The sequence below is a fragment of the Panthera tigris genome, chromosome D1 (assembly GCF_018350195.1).
Source record: "Panthera tigris isolate Pti1 chromosome D1, P.tigris_Pti1_mat1.1, whole genome shotgun sequence".
In the NCBI taxonomy this organism is placed as follows: Eukaryota; Metazoa; Chordata; class Mammalia; order Carnivora; family Felidae; genus Panthera; species Panthera tigris.
The window spans coordinates 70941867-70968123 of NC_056669.1; the positions used below are offsets into that span (position 1 = coordinate 70941867).

Consider the following 26257-nt stretch of genomic DNA (forward strand, 5'->3'; position numbering starts at 1 on the left):
AGCTTCAGGTTGCTCTAGTGATAGAATTCGTTTTTTAAAGCACTTATTTTGTCTTGTTTTTAATTTTGTTAATGTTTATTTACTTTTGAGAGAGACAGAGACAGAATGTGAGTGTGTTAGGGGCAGAGAGAGAGGGAGACACAGATCTGAAGCAGGATCCAGGCTTCGAGCTATCAGCACAGAGCCCGATGCAGGGCTCGAACTTACGAACTGTGGGATCATGACCTGAGCATAAGTCGGATGCTTAACCGACTGAACCACCCAGGCGCCCCTTCATTTTTTTTTTTAACAAATATTTATTGAGCCCTGTGGCAAACCTTGTTCTACCTGCTATAGATACAGAGAAAAATAAAAGAGTCTCTATCTTTGAGGAGCTCAGAGTCTAGTGTGGGAGACAAACACCTACAAGCCAGTTGCAGCCACGGGTGAGAAGGTTGAGGTCAGCCCAGGGGCTGTGGGTGCACAGAGGAAGGAGGAGCTGTCTCTGTTTCAAGGACTCTGGGAAGGTTTCACAGAAGAGGTGATGGTGGGCCGTACCTCACAGGATCAATGCACCTGCTGGCTAGAAAAGAGTGGAAGGGTGGAGAGGGACTTTGAGCTGAGCAAGGTCACACGGGCATAAAACAGGATAGTTTGCTCAGGGAGGAGTGAAATGCCCAGCGTATGGGGGCCTGGGCCATGAGGTACATTCTGTCCCCACTCCTCCTACTCATCTCCATCTTGGTGGCAGACTCTCCTTCTCCTTCAGCTTTATGACCTTCCTTCCTCTCTCTTCTCCCACTTCCCCATCCCATGATGCTTTGTCAGAACTTTGCTGAATTTATGGCTAAATAAATAGCCCTTGCTGTTCTCAGGCTACTCTAGGGACCTGGAAGCAAGGCTGTTATTCCACTGCTGCTTCTGGTGGTTATGGTCTCTAGCACGAACAAATCTTGAGCTTCAATATGTCAGTCAGTTGAGCAGGTTTTTTGAATGGCAGATCTTTGGAATAACCAGATTCCTAAGGTGATTGAAAAACCAAAGTGGCAAGACCATTATTAAGATCATGAAGGCTTTCAGATGACATCCACCATAATGACCAACGTACCAATGACACCGGATGACCAAGTGATAAGGTTACTGTAGTGACCAGGTAACCAAAAGGACTATATGACTAAGGTGTCAGGTGACCAAGGTGACGATTAGCTCAAATTGACTAATAAATGAGCTACTTGTACTTCCCAGGACCGTTGAAGGAAATACATGCACCTGAGCAGAGCCTGGTCTGACCTGCGTCATTTCTTCTGTTTCTCTCTAGGCTGCTCTGCGTAGACTGGCTGGAGTTTGCCCGGAAGGCCTCCAGGACTCCGACTTCCAGCAACTGGTCCAGCCCCGGCTTGTGGACTCTTTCTTACTCTGCAGCAACATGGAGGAGAGCTTTGTGTAGGAAGGGTGGGAGAGGAAAGCCATCTGGCCCCCTTCTCATGCCCCCTCTGAGTACATTCCTGCGATCAACCTGAGTACCCGTCAGCTCCCTCACCTCTTTATTTATACTTAATTTATTTTTTACATGAAATGGACAAGGGCTAAATACTCTAGTAACATCAGGCAGTCTGTGGTCCTAGGAGTCTTTTTTGTTTTTATTTTTGACTTCTGTGACTTTTCAGTTGCAGATGTTGAAATGCATAGTGACTAATGTGGCAGATTGTCATGGGCGATTTCCCTTCATCTCGCTTGCTCTATTTTCACTATGTAACCTTGCCTCACTTTTCCTCCACTTTGGAACCAGCGTATGTTAACTGCCCAGCAGTCTTTTGGCTTTTTTTTTCTTTTTAAGTTGGCTTGCTCCTTTCTAAAAGATTTTAAATAAATTTCATAGTTGGACAGAACATACTAGAAGGAAAGCTTTATTCTATACTAAATGAAATCATACGAAATGTGTCTTGTGTTTTCAGATTAAATTACGTCTTAGACTTAAGTTCTTAATTCCTACGGCTTCATGTCACAAAATCTTTTCCAACTATTAAAACTCCATGGAGAGTTGTATTGTTTTCACAAGTGCACGAATGGGTCAAATTCTAAGGGGTTTAGTGAGAAGTCAAAGAGATTTCCAAAGTCCCCAGAAACTCCGTTTCCTTAGGCTTTTTTGCTCTTGTGTAACTTCCTGGTGAGTAGGATCCTCAGAGGAGGTGTTAGTAAATGATACCTTTTCAAAAGTATACTTTAAAGTAGCAGTGTGCTGCATCTTGCTCATACCAGCTTGCAAGCGACAATTGTGAGAATTTGCCCCCAGTTCTGCATTCAGTGGTCTCATTTTGGTAGCTCGAAATTGGTAATGGTGGGAGTATTCGTACCACGGAAATTAGATGATGTTATAATTCAGAGCTTTTTGTTTTTGTTTTTGTTTTTTTTAATTTTTTTAACATTTATTTATTTTTGAGACAGAGAGAGACAGAGCATGAATGGGGGAGGGTCAGAGAGAGGGAGACACAGAATCCGACAGCTCTGAGCTGTCAGCACAGAGCCCGACGCGGGGCTCGAACTCACGGACCGTGAGATCATGACCTGAGCCGAAGTTGGCCGCTCAACCGACTGAGCCACCCAGGCGCCCCTGTTTTTGTTTTTAAGAACTGGTTTATCCATCTCATTGCTTGAAAGTGTCACAAGAATCTGTAAATCCTTCTGAGAGGCTTAATATCATCGCATTGTGATATGATTTTATACAATTCAAGAAGCATTTCTTGAACTCATATTACTATTCTAAACGAGTTAACCTAATGTATCATGTCCTGAGCTAAGCATTTCACATGTATTATCTCACTTATTTCTGATAAGAATCATGTAAGACGTCACTATATTATTAAATTACTGTCCAAGATCACTAACTAGTAAGTGGTACCAGGATCTGAACCCAGAAATATCTATTACCAGAGCCTTTGGTCCGAAATCGTATGCTCTTAGAGAACAGTGATATCAGGGGCTTTCTACCTGAAATGATGATGAAGAAAATGGTGATAATCATAGTAATAGAAAACACTTGTACAATATTTACCATGTGCCAAGCACTTTTTATATCATTTTATATATCCTTATCAGTATACATTAATATTTATTGCCATATATGATTTATTCAGTCATTATGCAACTCTATGAGGTAGGTATTGTGCCCATCTTACAGATGAGAAAACAGAGGAAACTCATTTTTCACAGTTGACCATGGAGCTGAAGTAGCAAGTAAATGGCAGGCCCTGGAGTCAGACCAAGGTCTTCTGAGTGCTGATACCAAGCTTCAACTTTCAGGAAAAAGAAGGAATACGATTACAAACATTTTTTTTTAATGTTCACTTATTTTTGAGAGACAGAGAGACAGAGCGTCTCTGAGCAGGGGAAGGGCAGAGAGAGACAGAGACACAGAATCCGAAGCGGGCTCCAGGCTCTGATCGTCAGCACACAGCCCGATGTGGGGCTCGAACTCACAAACCGTGAGATCATGACCTGAGCCAAAGTCGGTTGCTCAACCAACTGAGCCACTCAGATGCCCCAGGAACAAGATTTTTGATATATCTCACTGAGTTATGCAAATTATCCAAATGTTGACACCTTTCATCATATGGTAACGAATTTTATTTTTTTTATTTAAAAAAAAAAAATTTTTTTTTTAACGTTTATTTATTTTTGAGACAGAGAGAGACAGAGCATGAATGGGGGAGGGTCAGAGAGAGGGAGACACAGAATCTGAAACAGGCTCCAGGCTCTGAGCTGTCAGCACAGAGCCCGACGCGGGGCTTGAACTCACGGACCGCGAGATCATGACCTGAGCCGAAGTCGGTGGCTTAACCGACTGAGCCACCCAGGCGCCCCTAACGAATTTTATTAATATCACTCCTGATGTCTTCATCGGCTTGAAAGCTCAAATTTTATCATTGGCAACAAATACTGTCAGTTGTTTCCCTTGAGGAAACAAGCTCACTTTGTTTGTTTTTGTGACGATGTCTGCCAAATACTTCAGTCTCGGTAACCATAGTTTTTCTGTCAATTATTCTCTCAAGTGAAAATAGTCTTCCATGGGAAGTAATGAGTTCCCTTTGCAATTCAAACAATCACACAAGTGCTTTTTTCTTGAAACTGACACCCATCCTAGTTCAGCCCGCAGCGGAAGTGCCTTAAGTGAAATTCTCATGCCAGCACTCAGACCATGAAAAGAAGACACCTCCTAAAGGGTCAGTATTTAACTGTTCACCATTTTTTTACCACCTCATCAGGGATATTTCTAAGTGAAATTGGTAGTTGAGATTGGTAGTTGAACGTGGAGGCAGTAATGAATACGATGAGTATAAGAATGGCCTGGTGCTACCTTGATCATACTAAGGTACAATTTTGCCTACCATGGCTTTCGCACAATTAGTACAAGTATCGACAAGTGACGAAAGGTAAACACACACGATACTGAAGAAGAACAAAATTGGAAGACTGACACTACCTGACTTCAAAGCTTTCTGCAAAGCTACTGCAATCAAGACAGTGTGGTATTGGTACAAGAATAGACAAGTAGATGATGCGAACCGAATAAAAGCCTAGAAATACACCCCCTCCAAATATAGTCAATTGATCTTTGACGAAGGAGCAAAGACAATAAAGTGGAACAAAGATAATCTTTTCAGCAAATGGTCCTGGAATAACCAGACAGCCACATGCAAAAAGAAACAAAGAAATTTAGACACAGATTACATCCTTCACGAAAATGAATTCAAAATGGATCACACAGCTAAATGTAAAACACAAAAGTATAAAACTCTTAGAAGATAATATAGGAGAAAATTGAGATGGCTTTGGGTGTGATGATGATGGCTTTTTAGTTACAACATCAGTCATGATCCACGAGAGAAATAATGGATAAGCTGGACTTCACTGAAATCAAAAACTTCTGCGACAGACAATGCCAAGAGAATGAGAAGACAAGCCAAGACTGGGAGAGAATTCTGTGAAAGACACATTTGGTAAAGGTCTATTCTCCAAAATGCACAAAGAACTCTTAGAATTTGACAATAACAAAATAAACAGCCTTATTAGAAAATGAGCCGAAGACCTGAACAGATGCCTCAGCAAAAAGGTGTGTAGATGACAAGTAAGCAAATTAAAAGATGCTCTATCATGTCATAAGGAAATTCAAATTACGACAATGAGATACTACTACACGCCTATCAGAATGGCCCACATCTGGAACACTGATACCAATTCTGGCGAGGATGTGGAGAGCAGGAACTTTTGTTCATTGCTGATGAGAATGCAAATGGTACCAGTCACCTCACGAGACAGTGTGGCGGTTTCTTACAAAACTAAACATACTCTTACCATACAATCCAGCAATCATGCACCTTAGTTTTTACTCAAAGGAGTTAAGACCATGACCACACAAAAACTTGCACATGGATGATCGTAGCAGCTTTACCCATAATGACCAAAACTTGGAATTCACATGGCCTTCAGTAGGTAAGTTGATCAATAAATTAGTGTATCCAGACCATTGATGCTATTCACTAAAAAGAAATGAGCTGTAAACCCATGAAAAGACCAGGAGGAACTTTAAATGCATATTACTAAGTGAAAGAGGCCAATCCAAAAAGGTTATATATTGTATGATCCCAATTATATGACATTCTGGCAAAAACAAAACCATGGACAGTAAAAAGATCACTAGTTGTCAGGAGTTGGGGTGAGAGTGGTGAACAGGCAGAGTGCAGGGGATTTGGGGTCAGTGAAGATACTCTGTATGATACCATATGGTGGATACATGTTATTATACATTTGTTCAAACCCATGGAATGGAAAACACCAAGAGTGAACTCCAGTGGAAACTGGGGACCTTGGGTGATGATGGTGTGTCAGTGTAGCCTTATCAAATGTGCCCCTCTGGTGGAGGATGTTGACAATGGGGAGGCTGCTTATGTGTGGGGACATGGTGTATGTGGGAAATCTCTGTACCTTCCCCTCCATTTTGCTGTGAACCTTAAGCTAAACAAATGAAGTCTTAATAATAAAGGATAGGAAGAATGAAGAAGAAGAAGAAGAAGAAGAAGAAGAAGAAGAAGAAGAGGAAGAAAGAAGAAGAAGAAGAAAGGATAGGAAGAAGACCTAAGACTGAGGGAACCAAGAGCCTATTCAAAGGCGCTGGGACTCATGGCACAATGGAAGCTTCCACGTAAGATTCTGGGCGAGAGCGCTCTGCCTTGGGGGACCTGCAGCTCAGTCATGTCTTTCCTCTGGCTATATTCAACTTCGGAATAATTCCCGTACCTCTAACAATATCTTTTGTAACACCCACAAATGCATGCTGTTGCACAGAAGGGAAACTTTATTAATAAGCGAAAGAGGAGGAGGAAGAAAAAGAAGCTCGACACAAAGTAGAAAACTCAGGCCAAAGGCTCGAAGGGTCTGTTTTTTTGTTGTCTGTTTTTAAATCAGGTTATTCAGACAGACAGAACTTTTGAAAAAGAACGTTTGCAAGCGGGATGAAAGGGTGGCATCAGGCTGTGGATGGAATTTACAGTTAGAACTCGGTGATCGAGGAGAGCTCCATGACCTTCCTCTCTAGGCTGTAAAGGGTGGAGGCAGGAGGGCGGGACGCAGTCTCAGCTGATAAGACCCTCAAAGCCCCTGGATTCTCCAGCAGCCTGCAGCACAGACTGTGTTTGGCTGCATCTGTGACAGCTTCTGGGCCTCTGGGGCGGGGAATCCCACTCTGAGACTCAGAACAAGGGCGGGGGGTGGGGGGAAGGAGACTTTCTTCATAGCTCGGTGGCTCCACCTGAAGTCTGCCCCAAGGTCAGAGCTGGTGCTGATCCGATTTAGTGAGTGCTTTCTGCAGGCAGTAAATGACGTGTATTAACCCTCCCAATTCTCACATTCGCGCATTAGTTATCGGTATTAATATTCGCATTTGCCATTACAGATGTGGAAATGAGGCTTGGAGAGGTTAAGTAATGTTGCCAAAATCGAATAATTAATACAGATGTGGGGACTGAAACCACACCTGTCTGACTTCAGACGTTTATTAGGAAGAAAGCAGGCAGTCAGCACAAGGCACCTACGAGAAGGTAGATACAGTTCCGGACTTTCATAGAACCATAATCCTCCAGCGAACATACCATGAGGGTCTGCCCCAGGCTCAGGAAAGGAAAGTAAAAATGAGTAAGTGCTGGGATTACTTGTGATTTTGGTTGTCAATAAGCCAAAGCCCTTAGAAAAGCTGCAAAGCACAACAGGTAAAACAAATACAAGCTCCGCAACCTATCTCAGTTTGAATCCTGGTTCTACTGCTTCCTCACTGTGTGACTTTGGACAAGGCACATAACCTCTCTGTGCCTCAGTGTCCTCATCTGTAAGAGGGGAGAAGGATAGCATCTTAATCACAGAATTGTCAGAATTAAACGTGTTAAGACCTGGAAAGGGCTTAGAATAAAGCCTAGTGACAGATAAGAAATGTGGCCGCAGTTGAAGTCCCAGATCCCACCTTTGCATGTATTCAGATTACCTGGTCCCTCTTGATAGTGCCTCATGTATAAACCCATAGTGTGTTAGAAACAGACTTTAATCCTACAAAGGATGTAGGGACTATCTAGTCCCATCTCTACACCCTACACTTAGGAGTAAAAAGACTGGTCTGGAATTACAAAGCAAATTAATGGAAGAGCTAGGACTTGGGTCCACGAAATAACAACTACTATACTTTGTTGGAGAACCTGCTCTGTGCCAGGCACTGTAACATACATGACTTCACTGCATTTCTAAGACAACCCTGTTAAATAGCCTTTATTAATCCCTTTGTATGAATAAGGACTGAGGTTCAGAGAGACTTTACATCTTGCCCAATGCCATGTAACTGGTAACAGAAGACAAGATCTAAGCAAAGACTATCTGGCACCCAAGCCATGATCATTCCACTTTGGGGCACGTGTGTTTTATTGCATCCACATACACGTAAGCTCAAACACCAGCTTGATTTTAAAAATATAAATACAATGTTTTGGCAAATTCTGAACTTTCTCTTTACTTGAAAAAAATAGTTTTCATTTTTATTTACATAACTGTTAAGCACAGATGCATGAGCTTAGTTATTCATTTGTTAAAATTACAATAATAGATATGAAGATTATTTCAGGGAGAAAGAATAGGAATGAGACGGTGAAATATAACTTAATCAAAATAGAAATCCTGGGCATTTCCTGATCAATACCACCAACACCTCTAAAACAGCTACTCCTTCATCTAGTTTCAGAATAAAGCATCAAAGACAAATCAAAGTAGACACTCTGTGTTATCAATTCCATTTTTAAAGCAATGACAACCTTTGAAAACAATTGTTTTAAAATTCCTTTTTGTTAGAGATTTCTGATGGTCCCTTTGTAGAGATCCTATTTATGTCTGCAGTCTTACAGTCTCCTTCCCTGTGATTTTTATATGTAATTTCTCTATAGCATTTGAGGCTACACATGACTGATGAAAGCAGAAATTAGAGAGGTGTGTGTGTGTGTGTGTGTGTGTGTGTGAGAGAGAGAGAGAGAGAGGGAAATTGTTTCAGACTTAAGACCCTCAAAAGAAACCATGGAGTCCAAATAGAAATCCATAGAAAAATCCATAAAGGGCTATTTGCATATTTTCAAATTTTGGATCACATAAAAAAATGACTCTTGTCATTTACATGGCGTTTTCTTTAAAGTCCGTGGCCACTCTCTTCCCCACTCTGAGACTGAATCAGCCCCACTGCAGCTGTGTCCCACCGTCAACCTTTTAGTCATCTCTCATTTTGGTGCAGGCCATGGTGACCACTTTGACAGCGGGGATGTAGGAGTGACTACTTGTGAGTGAGACTCCTCTGGCTTCTGCCCTCACGGAAGGCCGGGAGAGGAAAAGCTTTCAGGGCTGTTTTTCAGCTCCATCTTGGCTGCCCCCGCTGCCCCCCAGCTGTGCTGTGCTGTGCTTTCTGCTAAATCGACCAGTCCCTTGAGGTGCAAGGTCGGGGAGGGGGAGGCTAATTTTCAATGGTCTTTGAAAAATTTGTTCTTTAGTCTGCATATTAAAATGTAGCAATAACTTACCGATACGTTTAAAGTACTTCTAAAGTTAAAAGTTCGTCTGGAGAGTTCCATTTAGATGGTTGGTTATGACCAAGGGTGGTTCATTTGACTCATCTGGGGTCATTCATTGCCTTGTACCTGGTTGGCACTTTCCTCATGGAGGTCTTTAGAGAGAATTTCTAGCTTTGAACAAGACATTTTAAAGGCCCATATAGCAGGCAAGGAAAGTGGAGGTCTTTCACATTCAACCTCATTACTCACCTCCAGAAGACAAGTCCGATCTGATTTTCCAGCATTTTACTCAAGGGATCCAGTATTTGGTAGTGACATGGAGCTCTCTTATCCGGGTCCTTCAGACAGTGATAAAGGTGGAGGTACACAAAAGCAGAAGATGCTCACGAATGTCAGATGATATGTCACCAAACAGGAAGAAAATGGTCCTGGGTGAAGGCAGTCAACATCTCTTTCTCTGAAATTGCTCCTCAGGAAGGTTCCTATGACTCCCTCCATGCTGGCAGCTCTCAGTCAAATGACCAGTGGACATTTGCACTTTCTCTAAGAACTTGGCCAGGATGGCCATGTCCTTGTCTACCTCCTGGCACCTGAGTTTGATGGCCTTGTGGAGTACGTCCATGTGCTGGTTGGCCTCCCTCTCCTGCCCATGGTTGGCCACACACACACCCCTCAGCTGTGCTGTATCTTCTACCTTTAGGATCAAGGCTTCCTTCACTTTGCTGAATCTCAAGTGAGTCATGGCTAAAACCCTTGGCAAGGGAGACCCCAGAGAAGCAGGTGAGGCTCAGGACTGCTCACTTGTAAGAGACTTGGGAGCTTTTCTGCAGATTTCACATTACTATTTAACTCCCTTTTGTAGGGTTGGATGCTCACCATAACTGTTGATCGAAGGGCGGTGGGGTCAATCTCCTGCCCCAAAGACCAGTTCAGAAGACTCAGGACCTGGGACACAGAGCTCATCTTCAGTCTCTCTGCCTTCCTCCTACAGGCATGTCCCGTGGGCTGGGGACCCCCAGCTGTCATCCCAGGACTCTCTCCAACCAAGCTCAGGTCTTAAATACTTATTCATCAATTAAAATATCTTCCCTCTCTCCTTTGTTGCTTAGTGATATCCCCCAATATTGATTTGGCTCTCCTCCTGCTGCCGGAAACTTCCCAAACGATGGAAACTCCTCAGGCCTGACATCGTGAAATTGCAGGATCACAAAATGCAATTCAAGATCCACATAATCTTGGCAAGGACTTGAACCAGAGAGCTCATGTAGTTCAAGCCCAAGACTCATGTATCTGTTATTACTTACTAATCAAATGACATTTTGAACCTTGTAGATATATATTTTTAAATGATTATTTATTTATTTTGAGAAAGAGAGCTCAAGCAGTGGAGGGGCAAAGAGAGAGGGAGACAATCCCAAGCAGGCCTCAGGTCAGCGTGGAGCCCCATGTGAGGCTTGATCCTATGACTGTGAGATCATGGCCTGAGCCTAAATCAAAAGTCAGACTCCCAACCCACTGACCAACCCAGGCGCCCGGAGCCTTGTAGATATTTTAAATGTTAGTATAGAGAGGATAGTGGTACATTCATACAGGGAAGTACTATAAACAAAGTACCTCAAATTTGCCATGTTGATGCATCTTAAAAACACACTGTTGGATTAAAACAAGTTATACAAGATACCTACGATGCCATTTATATAAACGTTGATGTACACAAAATACTATAAATGTCTGTGGAAAAAATTATAGTTTAAATATTAATTCATGGATAGTGTTATGAGTTAAATTTTGCCTCCCCCCCACACCCTCCAAATTCATATGTTGAAATCCTAACCCTAGTATTGCAACATGACCTTATTTGGAAATGGAGTCATTGTAGACGTAATTGGTTAGGATGAGGTCATACTGGAGTAGGGTGGGCCCCTTATTTATTATGACTGGTGATCTTAGAAATTTGGACACAGAGACAGGCACCTGGGGCAAACACCACATGAGCCTGGAGTTACACTATCAGAAGCTAGAAGCGAGGCCTGGAACAAATCCTTCCCTTGTGCCTTCAGAGGGAGCGTGGCTCTGTCGACATCTTGGTCTCTGATGTCGAGACTCCAGAAATGGGAGGCAATAACTTTTTGTCATTTAGGCTAACCAATCTGTGGCATTTTAAAATGGCACCCCCCCCCCCGGCAATCGATACAGGTGGGAAGAATACACATGAACTGTGAGATAATGCTTGTCCTGGGAAGGAAGGGAAGGGAATGGGGTTGAGGAGGAATATATGAGACCTTTATTTCATTCATAATAAAATAAGAGACCTGCAGTATTTATGGTAAAATCTTACTAAGTGTTAAATCTGGGTAGTGAACAGGTGGGTGCTTGTTTATTATTCTGTACACTTTTTTTTAATGTTTATTTATTTTGAGGGAGACAGAGAGAGTGTGTGTGAACAGGGGAGGGGCACAGAGAGAGGGAGAGAGAATACGAAACAGGCTCCAGGCTCTGAGCTGTCAGCACAGAGCCCAACTAGGGACTCGAACTCACGGACCACGAGATCATGACCTGAGCTGAAGCTGGACACTTAACCGACTGAGCCACCCGGGCGCCCCTCTATACTTTTCTTAATACGCAAAGTATCCCAAAACTAATCAAAAAGATGTTTAGAGGAGTGTATCAGCATACTTACAGCAATCATGGCATGTTGTCCCTGGTTGCTGATTCTAAAGCCGCAGTAAACTTAATGCCTGGTCCCGACTTTAGCGGCATTAAGCCCGCAGGGTAAGAGATTGAAGTTGCTGAGAAGCAATCCAGGCGGGCAACACAGGGGAAACCAGAGCCGACACAGACTAGATTTATTTTTAGAAGCAACCACCTATTCACGTGCTCGTCCCTTGAAGGCTTTTTATAATTGAGACTGCTTCATTCATCCTGCTTTGGGGTTGAGATGAAAGGTCAGAATTTTGCCAATTAGAGGAGTAGATCCTTATGGAAAATGCTGTCTCTGAAGTAGTTACAGCTCACACAATGCCCCGTCTGGAGACAGCTCTTCAGGGCAGGGGGTGAGGTAATTTGCTGTGTTCGTACTCGACTTGGAGACAATCAAAGAATTCTTACTGACACCTGCTGGACCTTTTGAATACTTCCTGGTCTAAGAACCAGGAATTCTGGAACACAGCTCCTCACAGGCTGATTCCAGAGCTCTCTGCCCTGGGGCGGGTCTGGTAGCATTCTGGATATGCAACTTGAAATCAAATTTAAGATCTTTTGCTCACTGTACACATTTAGCATAATGCATCCATGACAGAATGAGGCAGGACATCTAGGGTATAATTAACAATCACTATTCTACGACAGTCTCAGCAACACAAATGCCAATTTGCTTGTCAAATTCCAACGAGAGACGAAGGGGCCATGTGGTAACCATACAAAACAGAGTCCTTTTTGTTTCGAAGACCAGACCCAGCAATTGCTCTGTGTAACAGGAAAGGAAATCTTGTCCAATTTTGGTCCCCTGAGCTGTAGATGGAAGTTCACTGCCTGAACATCTCTCCCGAATCAAATTCCAATCCCACTGGTTTCTATGGATCCTTGTGGGAGTCAGTAAAGGTATAAACAGAGGTCCAAGAACCAAGAAGAGGTAATTCAAAGAACTAACACCCAGCACCTTCGCTTGGGTCATGGGGGATACATGCCAATTAAAAGCTCTAGTAGTCATTTGATTTTGTTGTTGCTTAACAAAGACAAGAAAGTGAATTATTACTTGATAACTGTGGTTTGACAGGGAGATTTTTATCTAAAAGTGGGATTATCTTTGAAAATTAATGAAAAGAAGTCCCTTGTGGTATGAATGTTAAAACTTACTTCTGTAGATAATATTGAAATTACTTTTTTTCCTCCTGAAAAGAAATATTGATCAAGACACAAGTAACTAAATTTTTATCTCTTCCACCCCATAGTCTCCCAATCTAAGAAAGAGTTGTATGATTTGAGTTAAAATTAGATTTTCAAGCAAATTTGACTCCTACTTTTATATTTTTGAATGAATGTCAGTTCTCAGATTCTTTCTGTTTGGGAGACAAGATGAAGGAAAAGAAATAAGATTTATTAAAATGCTTGACACTTTACACGCATCCTTGGATTTTATTTTTAACAGGTACTATTATGCCCATTCTACAGATGAGACACTTTGTCTCAAAGAAGTTCAATATTTTGCCACCCGTTTCATGACTAGCAAGCAGGAAATCCAGGATAGGAACCCAGTTTTGTCTGACTCAAAAACCCATGCTCTCTCCCTTCGATAACACTGTCTATACTCGATTATAATCGCTGGATGCAAAAATTTACCAAGTTCTACTTGGGTCTCTTTTGTGTACCTAAGCAATTGAAAACGTATGTATTTCCAGCATTCAGACTGAAATCCCTTTTCTGTGCTCCAGTGTGGGAGAGAATCAGATGGTGAAAACGGCATAGTGATCAGTAGGCAAAAAGTGGTAACAACAGAGGTGGAGCTTTGGTTTCACGGCCAAGGCCAACATGAATCCAATAGACATGGGGCGGTGGAGAGGATTCTTCCCAGCCCAGCCTGACTGGGGGCTGGGGGAGGCCTGGCTCACACTCCCAAGGCCCTGAGTCCTTCTCAGTCTCTAATCTTAGATGCCAGAGACAAGTTTCTAACCCAGTCTTCCCTCCCAGGATGCAGAGTAGTAACTGTAAATATCACCTGGGTCACTCCATCCACTGCAGTCTTGACCAGGTTCGTTAAAAGGCAACCATAGAACGCAGCTGAGAAGCATGTGTATAATGAAGCAGGTGACCAAATTTATTCATTTCATAAATGTTTAGCACCTCTTCTTGATGTCATAGGACAGAATGCAGGTATATGGGCCATCTAGATCTAGGTATAAATCCTTGCCGAGTCACTTGCTATTTAATCTAGGACTATTATTTCATATCCCGGCACCATATCCATAAAATGAGAATAATGCCAGCACACGGGGTTGTTGTAAGAGTTAGAAAAAAAAAATATAGGATGCATCTAGTATGGGGCTCAGCACATTGAAGGTATAGAACAAAATGCTAGCTATTATTGCTTTTTAAAATGATGCATTTAAAATGATTATTGTGTTATATGGATGGGATAGAACCTGTGAGAGGCCCAGGGACAAAAACAAACAAAAGAAAAAAACCCCTGAAGAACAGGGAACTGTCGCTATGAGCCTTTGAGAAGTGCACATCCACTATGAGAACCAGAGACATAAACTCATACGGGTGACAGGGTGGGGTAGGTCCCATGACTGAGGTAAGGCCAAAGTTCTCCAGGAGTGCCTCTTATCCTTTACTATGAGTTAATGTTAGTTACTATTATGATTATAACTAATATAATTAGTTATTATTAGAACTGTTATAACTAATGACTATTAGTTAATGTAAATATATTAAAAAAAGCTACAAATAATATAAGGCCTGGAGACATCGGGGGTCTATTGCTTCCATCAATGCACTTCACCAGAGCAAAACTATAAGCCAGGAATCTCTGGGCCAAAGATGGAAATTAGATACTGTTTCATGTATTAATTCTGACAATTAATAGTGGCTTCCTGTGATGCTCTGTCGGTGGGAATTCTGATAAGAACGGGATAGCATACGCTTCTTATATCAAAGTGGCTATGGGCTTGGATTCTGGAGCCAGGCTGCTCTGTTCCTTGTTTAATCCTGGACAAGCTTCTTAATTTCTTCATGCTTTAATGCCTTCATCTGTAAGATGCTAACAATAGCATTACCCGAATCATGGAATTGTGGTTAGAGATAGATTAGTTAATTTAGGAAAGAGCTTAGAACAGCAACATAGTTAGATATTATTATTATTATTATTATTATTTTCATCATCACTGGTAATTCCTGCAAGTGGGGAGGGAGGAGTAATGTAAGAAATTTCTGTAACATTGTTTACTAGACCTGATCTAACTTCTCTCCTGCCCCATTCTGAGTTTTGAGTTTATTGTCAGCCCTTTGTACACACTGCTTTAATCCACGTTCCATTTTGGCCTCACGGAGTCCGTTCCACTTTCCTATACCAGAGCCAACATCTAGCAGCAGATTTCCATTCTTTGTGCAATTTCTCAAAGTCCAGTCTTCAAGGTATAGAGTGACATAGTCCCAACCACAGAAAACTTTGTATTCTTCCAGCCATTTGGTACCTGATTAACCACCTATTTTGCATTAGATTCTTTTTTTTTAAGTTTATTTATTTATTTTGAGGGGGGAGGAGGGGCAGAGAGAGGGAGGGAGAGAGAGAAAATCCCAAGCTGACTCCGCACTGTCAGCACAGAGCTGGATATAGGGCTCGAACTCACACAACCATGAGATCATGCCCGAAGCCAAAACCAATAGTCAGATGCTTAACTGACTAAGCCACCCAGGTGCCTCAGCATTCGATTCTTTACACCCATCATCTCTGGTACTTAGAATAATCTGACAAAGATGTATTTACAAAGGAGGAAATGGAGACTTAGGGCATGTAAGTGGCAATTCAGTTAAGGGGGTAAGATCTGGGATACAAACTTTGATATTTTTGGTCTCAAAGTTTGTGCTTCTTCCTTTCTTACCACATGCTGCATTCTGGAACCTACTATTGTCAGCACTTGGTTCTAGCACAAGTTAGGGTACAGAATTGGCAGTGTTTGTCCTGAGGAATATTGGGAGAGAAGGGGAAGTTAGCAGGAGATCCCAGAAAAGAAACAGGCAATGACAGATCAAGTGCAGTCAGGAACCCACTTGTGTGCCAAGTATGGGACTCAGGCTGGACTGACTGGGGTCAGAGGAACAGAGGGGTGGGGGAAGATTCAGAGCTGCAGGGAGGCACAGTAGGAATGTCAGGCACAAAGGGAACAGTGGGACTGGGGCTCAGTAGAGGGGACGGGCAGGACCAGCAGCTTGAAGCAGAGAAGCCTCTCCTAATTTTTGGAGTGTGGGCCAAGACTCCCATCTTGCTGGGTCCTATTATCTTACAAGATACCCCAAGAGAGAGAGGGGAAAAGGCAGGTGGTAGCTTGTGCTCCCCTTGGAAAATTAATCCTGTAAAAGGGCAAGAGAGCTTGGAACTTCCATTTCCAGCAGTGTGCCAGATATGGGGTACCCTGATTGGCCCTCACTGAAAACAGCTGAAAACAGTGCATAAATTATAGACAACATCTTATTAAAGGCTCTAATGAGCTGGCAAGAGAATAAGGAGCTATAAACCAAGTGAAAGGAGAAACCCAAGAGGAAGCCTTTTACCAGGAGGGCATTTGCTAAACCAGATGAAAAGGAGCTATGGTTTTCAGAACCTTGCATGGCACTGCTGAATTAAAACCAAGTCCAGAACGTGCCCGAAGCGGAGGGTCTGCAGAGTCTAAGGAGAGGCCTGCCAGCACAAAGTTAGGGCTCTAAAGAATTACACCTGCAGTACAAGGATGGGCTAGAAATAAATCCAAACTTCCAACCCAGAAGGCTGGAAGGAAAACCGCCTGTCTTGGTCTTTGGCCCCAATACAGGAAAATGTGCGCCACAAGATGGCGCTCACGCGAACTTGTAGTCTGGATTCACACTATTTGGGGGATTAAAAAAAAAAAAAAAAAAAAAAAAAAATCTCCAGGTCAAGGATTTTGATCAAAGCGGCTCTTTACTCAGAGAAAAGTAAAATTCTCTGTGGAAGAAACAATTTCAAAGGCCTCAGAGCATTTCCACAGATAAAGTTCTAAGATGTATGTACGCAGTCAACAAAACAAAACAAAACAAAAACAAAAACAAAACCCATGTGGAACAAAAGGAAATAAAGCCCTTTGAGAAAGGGCCAAAACAACAACAAAAAGAGCCAGACCTACATTAATATAGATGTTTGATTTTTCAAATACAGTATATAAATAAGAATTTTTTTTCAGAGAAATGAAAAGAGGATTCACAATATTTGAAAAGAGCAAGGCTATTATAAGTAACCAAATGGATTTAAAATAGAAACAATAAAACTTCGGGGTGCCTAGATGGCTCAATCAGTTAAGCGTCTTCAACTGATTGTTTCCAACTCAGGTCATGATCTCAGGGTTTGTTGGATCGAGCCCTGTGTGGGGCTCCACGCTGAAAGCACACAGCCTGCTGGGGATTCTCTCTCCCCCCCTCCCTCCCCCCTCCCCCACTCGTGTTCGCTCTCTCTCTCAAAAATAAATAAATAAACTTAAAAAAAGAAACAATAAAACTCCTAAAAATAAGTTAAAAAATAGAGTAATTGAAATGAGAATGCCATAGATGATTTTTTTTTTAAGTAGGCTTCACAGGCAACGTGGGGGGGGGGGGGGCTTGAACTCACCATCCCAAGATCAAGAGTCAGGTGCTCTACTGACTGAGCCAGCCAGTCGCCTCTCAATAGATGATTTTAAAAGCACATTAGAAGCTGCTACATAGTGAACTGATGAATTGGAAGATATGTCCAAAAATAAAAGTGTCCATAGAAGTCCCTGACAGACAATGTGAAAGAGAGGTTAAGAAAAATGAAATAGAGTCAATAGGTACAACATATGCCAAATTGGAATTCCAGAAAAGGAGGAAGGAAAGGAGGGGGCAGTGATTGTGTTTGAAAAATGTCAGGGCTCAAAATTTTCCAACACTGACAAAAGTCATCACTTTCTCACTCAGAAATGATCGATTTCCCAGCAGGACAAATTAAAAGAAATCCACATGTAGACGTATAAAAATAAAACCACAGAATATCAAAGACAAAGACAAGACCTAAAAGGGGGGGGTTGGAGGGGGTTGGGGGGGAGATGGCTTAAAAAATCATCATTAGCTCAAGAGCTTGTTTTTCTTTCTTTTTTTTTTATTATTTTTTTTAACGTTTATTTATTTTTGAGACAGAGAGAGACAGAGCATGAACGGGGGAGGGTCACAGAGAGAGGGAGACACAGAATCTGAAACAGGCTCCAGGCTCTGAGCTGTCAGCACAGAGCCCGATGCGGGGCTCGAACCCACAGACCGTGAGATCATGACCTGAGCCGAAGTCGGGACACTTAACCGACCCAGCCACCCAGGCGCCCCGAGAGCTTGTTTTTCAATAGCAAAACTGAAAGGCATCAGTGGAATGCTGTTATCAATGTATTGGTTTCCTACTGCTGTCACAACAAATTACCACACATTTTAGCAGCTTAGAATAACATAAATGTACGCTCTCCCGATTCTGTGGGTCAGAGGTGTAGGCTGACAGCCAATTTCTCTGCCCTGAGTTTTACAAGGCTAAAACCAAACTGTCAGCCAGGTGGCTTCTTACCGGGAAGAATCCACTTCTAAGTGCACTGTGGTGGTTGGAATAATCCAGTCCCTTGCAGTTGTAGGAGTGGGGTTCTGTTTCTCTGCTGACAACCAGCTGGGGGATGCCCTCAGATCCTGAAGACCTGCCTCTGCTCCTTGAACGTGGGTCTCTAGATTCCAGAGCCAGCAACAGTCTCCATTTCTTTTCATGCACAAATCTTTCCGTCTTCCTCTTTGCTACATCTCTCTCCCTCTTCTACTGCATTATCTCTGACTTTCTCTGCTTGTAAAGGCTCTTGGGGTTAGATTGGACTACCTGGATACTCCAAGATACTCTCTCCCGCCCTCCCTTTTTTAAGATCAATAACCTTAATTACGTTTGCAAACTCCCTCTTGCCATGTAATGTAACCTATTCACTGGTTCCTGGTATTAGGACCTGGACATTTTTGGAGGCGGTGTTATTCCGCCTACCATGTATTGAGAGAAAATAACTGTTTGGAAAGCTTTTTCAAGAATAAAGGGAGAATGGCACTCTTAGATAAAAAGAAAATAACTAAAAGAATTTGTCATCATAAAGAGTTCACTAAAGGGAAATCTAAAGAATATATTTTAAGTGGAAGAAACGTAATCCTGGAAGGAGAATCTGGGAGTGAAAAAATGAGAAGTAAAGAAAGTAACAAGTATGTGGGTAAATCTTAGTGAACACCGGATAAAGTAACAGAAGGTTTTGAGAATCAAGAAAACTAAGGTTACACTAAAATATCTGATGACAGTAATGTGTAAATGGGGTGGAATGAATGTATGCTAAAGTCTTTATATATGTTCTCTGAATGCAAACAGATTTACTGTAAAGGATGTCCTTTAGGCAAATTCTTGCAGGGTCTCTTTGTCATCAATTGATTTCTTTCTTGTTTTATCTGTGTTAGGTTTTGAAATCAAAGTTATGCTGTCCTCTTAATAAAAGTTATATACATTTCCTTCTAGAATAATTTTTTAAGATAGGGATATTTTGGGTAATCAGAAAAATTAGTCAACTAGACCATTTAATATTCTTTGTGGGAAGATTTTTTTAAATTTCAATTCCATTTATTTAAGGGTTATTGGACTATTCACGTTTTCTTTTTCTATAGTCCGTTTTGGTACATTTTTTCCATAGTCAGTTTTTGGTGGATTTTATAATTCATGTCTCTTTTATTGGTATATGAATTTCAGAGTATCTCCTTGTTATCTTTTAAAATTCTACTGAATCTGAATTACATCTCATTCTCCATTTCTAGCATTTTTGAGCTTTTATTTTTTGTAGTAACCAAGTTTTCCAGAAGCCTGTAAATTTTATTAGTATATTCAAAAAACTAATTCATGGTTTCATATATTTTTTCAATTTTATGTTATTTTCTATTTTATTTCTAAAAATCCTTATTATTACTTTAGTATAGTATTTTTCAGGGATATATTTTCTTCTTTTTTCCCTTTAACTTTTTTTTTAATGTTTATTTTATTTTTGAGAGAGACAGAGACAGAGTGAGAGCAGGGGAGGGGCAGAGAGAGAGGGGACACAGAATCCGAAGCAGACTCCAGGCTCTGAACTGTCAGCACAGAGCCCGACGCGGGGCTCAAACTCACGAACCGCGAGATCATGACCTGAGCCGCAGTTGGACGCTCAACCAACTGAGCCACCCAGGCGCCCCTCCCTTTAACTTTTGATCTTTTTTTATCCTTATATTTTGGCAATAGATTTTTTTTCCCCCAATCATCATAGTAAAATTTATCTAAAACTTGGAAGTGCATAGCTTTTGTCATAAAATTTTCCAATAGGTTTGTGGTTCTCTCAGGCTAGTAATTCCTGCAGGTACTCAGGAACAAAGTCCATTTGCTCTAAGATCACAGACAGATAAACTTGATATTTGCAGTTCTGACATGATTTCCAGGAACAGGAAAATGTTCTTCCAGAATATAGGGATGAAGTTTCAAATGCTTCCTAGGTGTAGAGAAAATGTAAGAATCTGCCCAGGAGTTAGTTTTATTCTTAGAGGTGGGTTATTTGTGTTTTTGGAGAAGGGAACAAAATAGTTTAAAATAAAGGCCTTTCTAGAATGAGACCAAGAACAGAGCAATTTGTTGTATAGGTTATAAAGCTGTTTGCCTATGAAAAGGTGGAGTCCAATCCATGATCTCATGGTAAATATAAGGAAAGGTCCTTTGAGTTACAGAAAAAAAGAGTTGTACATCTGTATACCATCAGTGATGGGATGAGATGCTCCAATACTAATAGAAGGAATAAAAGAGATAGCAAGACCACTATTCTTCAATGAAACATCATCTGATATTCTTTAAGGCTCAATCTGATGTTATTAAGGCTGTATATGAGCATTTCCAGGCACAAGCCCACTATTAAAAGAAGAGAGAAACATATATCACACCAAACTGAGGCCAAAAGCGGCACCTTACCAACTGTTCATCAAAGAGATATCATCAAGGCTCACATCAAAGTAAGATGTTTTATGAGATATCCAAAGTACCAGGACCAGGAGGATATCCATATAATGTGTCTAGGTAATTTCTTGGAATTTTTTTTTTCCAAAAAGAGTAGAAGAATGAGACTTCACAGTTTTTATACCAATGATATGGAATTTTGGAATACAGTAGGCTCAGTACCACAAAAAGGGGTATTAAGCATTTCTTTACAAATAAGACTACACCAAGAGAAGACTGAATAGGACCCAGATAAAAGGAGCATATTGTTTAAAGGCCCCATTGGAATCAGCTGAAGCCCTTCCTATCCTCTATTTTGGGCACATATGCTTTAGAAGGAAAGTTTAGAGTTGCATCCAGCTTCAATAAGAGATGCCCGTTCATTCATGGGGAGTGTGCCAAAGAAGGAATGTATATAACAGTTATCAAGGAAGCACTGAAATAGACAAAGGCAGCTGTGGATTCATATACTCCAGATGTTTCTTCAGAAGTAGTGGAGGCATCCTGCATCCCACAGATCAGCTCTTGACCCACATTTTAAATTACAAATCTAAAGGATGTGTCACACTTGTGTTCATCTTTGCTTGGTCAGGGATGAAATTCAAACAATGGATGACACGATGTGATTTTAAAGAGCCACTTTATACATTATTCAAGATCCGAACGTCATAGACACACATTAGAATAGGAACTTTTACAGATGTCTTGGGAACTGCACTGGCCTTTATAGGGGTCTGTTAACAATTTTCAGACCACTTATTGTTACATGTATTTAATTAAGTTGAACCTTCCTGTTCTGTCCATCATCAGTGAGGAGTGGATCACTAAATTTTCCAGGGAGTAAGCTAAGAAGGGCAATAGACCATTTTTTAAATGGGAGGAACTAGGGGCCAGAAGAAAGGCCAGTCAGTATTCTCCCCCATATACCCTGGTTACTGTTGCAGAATCCCATGTTCGATGATACGTAATCTCAATATGTACATCTATTAGTAAAAGAGTGCTCTATTGGGGTGCCTGGGTGGCTCAGTCGGTTGAGTGTCCAAATTTGACTCAGGTCATGATCTTGAGGTTTGTAGATTCGAGCCCTGCGTCGGGCTCTGGGCTGACAGCTCAGAGCCTGGAGCCTGCTTTGGATTCTGTGTCCCCCTCTTCCTCTGCCCCTCCCCCACTCATGCTCTGTCTGTCTCTGCCTCTCAAAAATAAACATAATAAAAAAAAGAAGAGTTCTCTGTTACAGTTGACAAGATTAGTGAGCCATGGCATGTTCTAGTGCACATAGCAACTGGGCAGTTTGAACAATGGTCATTATGAATTGGAAAAATGCCCCAGAAGAATGCTATATCTTTCCACATACATTCCAGAAGTCCCACTTGTAACATTCAATCCACTTTCCCAACCACTTCATATCATTTTTAAAGTAAGTTTAGAAAAAAAAAATTTCATGTTTGGGTCCAAGAGTCGGGGAGGGGTGACCCTCAGAGATGATGGGCTTTATGCTACATCAAAGTCTTTGTTAATTAAGTAGAAAATAGATGCCATTTTCTATAGTTTCCATTTTTTTTTTTTTGGTGTGTAAATTCAGATTTCTATCTACTATCATTTTTCTTCTGCCTGAAGAACTTCCTTTAAGATATCTTGTAGCAAAAATCTGCCAATACTGAATTTTTTTTTAAGTTTTGTTATGTCTGAGAAAGTATTTCTTGCAAGATATATAATTCTTAATTGACAGGCTAAGAAAAACAAGACTTTTTTGATTTTGTTTGTTTTTTCCCCGTTTTTGCCCTACCATCTTCTAGCTTGCATTGTTTGTCATCCTTCTCTTTGTTCCTCTTCATATAATGCATCTTTTATCTCTGTTTTTTAAGATTTTGTTTTTATCATTTACTGTAAGCAATTAGATTCTATGATATGACTTAATGTAATTTTTTCATGATTATTAGGATTTGGGTTCTTTCAGCTTCTCGGATCTGTTTATTATTCTCATCAACTTTGGAAAAGTTTGGCCCATCATTTCTTCAAATACATTTTCTGTTCTACTCCCTCTCCTTTCTTTCAAGGACTTCAGTTGCATGCATATTGGGCTGCTTGAAATTTTCCCACAGCTCACTGATGGCCTGTACATTTTCTTCTAGTTAAAAAAAAAATCTGTGTTTCATTGTGGATTGTTTCTATTTGATTGCTATGTCTTCAAGTTCACTAATGTTTTCTACTGCAATGTCAATGTCTAGCTTGCTGTTAATTTCATTCAATATATTCCTCATCTCAGACTTGGTAGTTTTTATCTTTATCTGTTCAGTTTGGGTCTTTTTTATATCTTCTATGTTGTAACATGCTCCATCTTTCCTTTAACTGCTTAACTTAGCATGCTTCTTGAACATACAGAATATGTTTATAGTAACTATTTTAATAAGCTTCTCTCCTACTTCTATCATCTGTGCCATTGTTAGATCTGTTTCTATTGATTGATTTTTCTTTTTATGGGCCCTAGTTTCATCCTTCTTTGTATGCCTGATGATTGATCGAATGCATCCCAGTCATCGGGAATTTTATTTTGGGGGGTACTAGATATTTTTGCACTCCTATAAGTATTCTTGAACTTTGTGCTGGAATACAGTGAGTTATTTGGAAACAGTTTGGTCTTTCAAGGCTTGCTTATAATCTTTGTTAGGGAGAAAGAGTAGCTGCTAGTTTGGGGATAAATTCTTGCCCCTACTAAGGCAATGCTCCTGTGAGTACTCCACAATCAGATATAGATACCTGTTATTTTGTAATTTAATTATAAGATCTTTCCATTCCAGATGGTGGGAACACGGAATATTCCTGGCCTTGTGTGTGTACTGGAAATTGTTTAATTCCTTTGAATGATTCTTCCCCTAGACTTTGGTAGTTTTCTCACATGTCCACATTGATCACAAGGCAACCCAAAACTCAAGGGAGACCTGCTTATCTACAGATGTCTTCTTTCTTTCTTTCTTTCTTTCTTTCTTTCTTTCTTTCTTTCTTTCTTTCTTTCTTTCTTTCTTTCTTTCTTTCTTTCTTTCTTCTCTCTCCTCTCTCTCCTCTCTCCTCTCTCCTCTCTCCTCTCTCCTCTCTCCTCTCTCTCTCTCTCTCTCTCTCTCTCTCTCTCCCTCCTCCTCCTCTCTGGCAATCTTCCCTGAACTCTAGCTGCCTTGTACTCAAATTCCATCTTCTCAATTTATGGAGACTACTGGGCTCTGCTTGCATGCCACCTCCCTGCACCGTGGACTGGAAACTCTTATCAGGTAGGATCATGAAACAATCCAAGGTCTCACTTTTTTTGTTTCTCCTCTCTCAGAGAATTTATTGTACTGCATTGATTGAGGTCAAGTGTCTGAAAACAGCTGGTTTATATATTTTGTTCAATTGTTTAATTGTTTCAAGTGGACATCAAGTCTAGTCCCCGTTAGTATATCTTGACCAAAAGCAGAATTTCCCTCCCCATCAATAATGACATTCAGATATTCATTGACTATAAAGGACTTTGTGTGTTCAGAAAAATCCATTCTTGCATTTATGTCATCTTTAAGTACATAATAAAAATATAGTTGACATGGAATGCATTCCGACTGCTCCCCTTAAGTAGATAGGGTCCTTGGGGGCGCCTGGGTGGCTCAGTTGGTTACGCGTCCGACTTCGGCTCAGGTCATGGTCTTGCGGTTTGTGAATTCAAGACCTCGCCCGGCTCTGTGCTGACAGCCCGGAGCCTGGAGCCTGCTTCAGATTCTGGTGTCTCCTCTTCTCTCTGTCCTGCCCGTGCTCATGCTCTGTCTCCCTCTGTCTCTCAATAATAAATAAACATTAAGAAAATTAAAAAAAAAAGTAGGGTCCTTGTTTAGTGAAGGATTATTAATTTTTTCCATGTCAGAAACAATTGGATACAAGAATCTGAAAAGCAAGGGGGCAGAAATGGTAATCTTTAAAATATCAGGTAATATTTTGAAACAAATGATTTGAGATATCAACTTATAAGGAGTATGTTTTCAGCCATCCAGAAGAAAGAATGTTGCAAAGAAATTGGGTACTTGAAGCACCAAGCTATTTGTCATTCACAGCAAGATTGGGCAGGTTTCCTGATTACTCGGGCTCTGCCTATTTGATATTGCAGGCACAGCATTTTTAGAACAGTCCTGTAAACTCGACCTAACCCTTCTGAACAGTGGTTATGAAAACTGAACTTTTATATGACTATACAGTTAGCCTATGCACGGTGGAGTTTTTCTTACAGTTTTAGTTCCTTGAAAAAATGCCATTTGAAAATAAGAATTACCTTAAATACCTACATTGCTAACTTCTAATTGGCACAGAAATGTACCATCTGTTATTCATAGAGAAATACAGGATAATCTGCAATTTTTACATTTTCCCATTCATTTGAATCTGAATTCCTTGTGATAAAATATCCCAATTAACCATCAGTCACTGCTTGTGGAACAATGATACTGTACTCAGTATGTCAACAATTTTGTCTTCAGAGGTATAGCTATTTCATTAGCAGTTATTATTATATCAATACAGGAATACTTTTTCCCCTCCAGGTGCTCAAAACATTTAGAATACTCAGTTATCCTTTTGGAATGGGTATTCTGATTAAATCGTTGCCTATTATACATTAAAGTAGCCTATTAAATATTCAATTAACCACAGTTATGAGACTTTGTGGCTTTTTCTACATGTTCTGAGCCTCCATTCAGGAACTAATGTCTGTTTTTTCTAACCTGTAATAAAATGGCCAAGGCTTCCTACCCATCTTTAGGCACCCACAGTGTAATGATATCAGCTTCTCCATTTCAGGACGTCATTGTTCCTTCCTCAGCTGTGATATGGTGCTTCTTTTCTCCATCTATAGCTGATTGCAATTCCTGGTAACTTTTGGATTTTGCTTCTTTTTTTTTCAAAGACTCTGGTGGAAGTTTCTTCAATAGCAGTGGTGAGGAAGACCCTGCTGTGGAAAGGAGGTGATTTGCAATGGATGAAACAAATCATTTTTTGAAAAGCATCCCGCACGACATCTTCATTGTTCAGCTCTATGGGAGTCACAGTCTTGCCCACATTGCTAAGATTTGTGGTTTTCCAGGAATAAACACACACACACACACACACACACACACACACAAACAACTTCTCAATATTGCCAGCTTGTCTACATTACAGGTCAGATTGGCTTTCTAAGCCAATCTCCAACTTGATTCTGTGACAGGTTCTAGTCCAGGAGAGTTCACTTTTCTTTTTTAAAAATTTAATTATTTTGAGAGTGGGGGGAGGGCAGAGAGAGAGGGAGAGAGAGAATCTCAAACAGGCTTCTTGCTCTTAGTGTAGAACCTGATGTGGAGCTCCATCCCACAAATTATGAGATCATGACCTGAGCCAAAATCAAGAGTTGGACACTTAACCATTTGAGCCACCCAGGGCCCTGACAGTTCACTTTTCA

The 26257-nt window shown here is 41.0% G+C and overlaps 1 protein-coding gene across 1 annotated transcript in view; it reads left to right on the forward strand.

Annotated features, from left to right (window-relative positions):
- INSC (INSC spindle orientation adaptor protein) overlaps positions 1-1938 on the forward strand; it is a 159465-nt gene extending 157527 nt beyond the window's left edge. The window contains exon 13 of the mRNA XM_042958024.1: positions 1298-1938. Within this exon, the coding sequence (XP_042813958.1) occupies positions 1298-1426 (129 nt within the window). The 3' untranslated portion in view covers positions 1427-1938. The remainder of the gene's footprint in view (positions 1-1297) is intronic.
- Positions 1939-26257: the final 24319 nt, after the last annotated feature.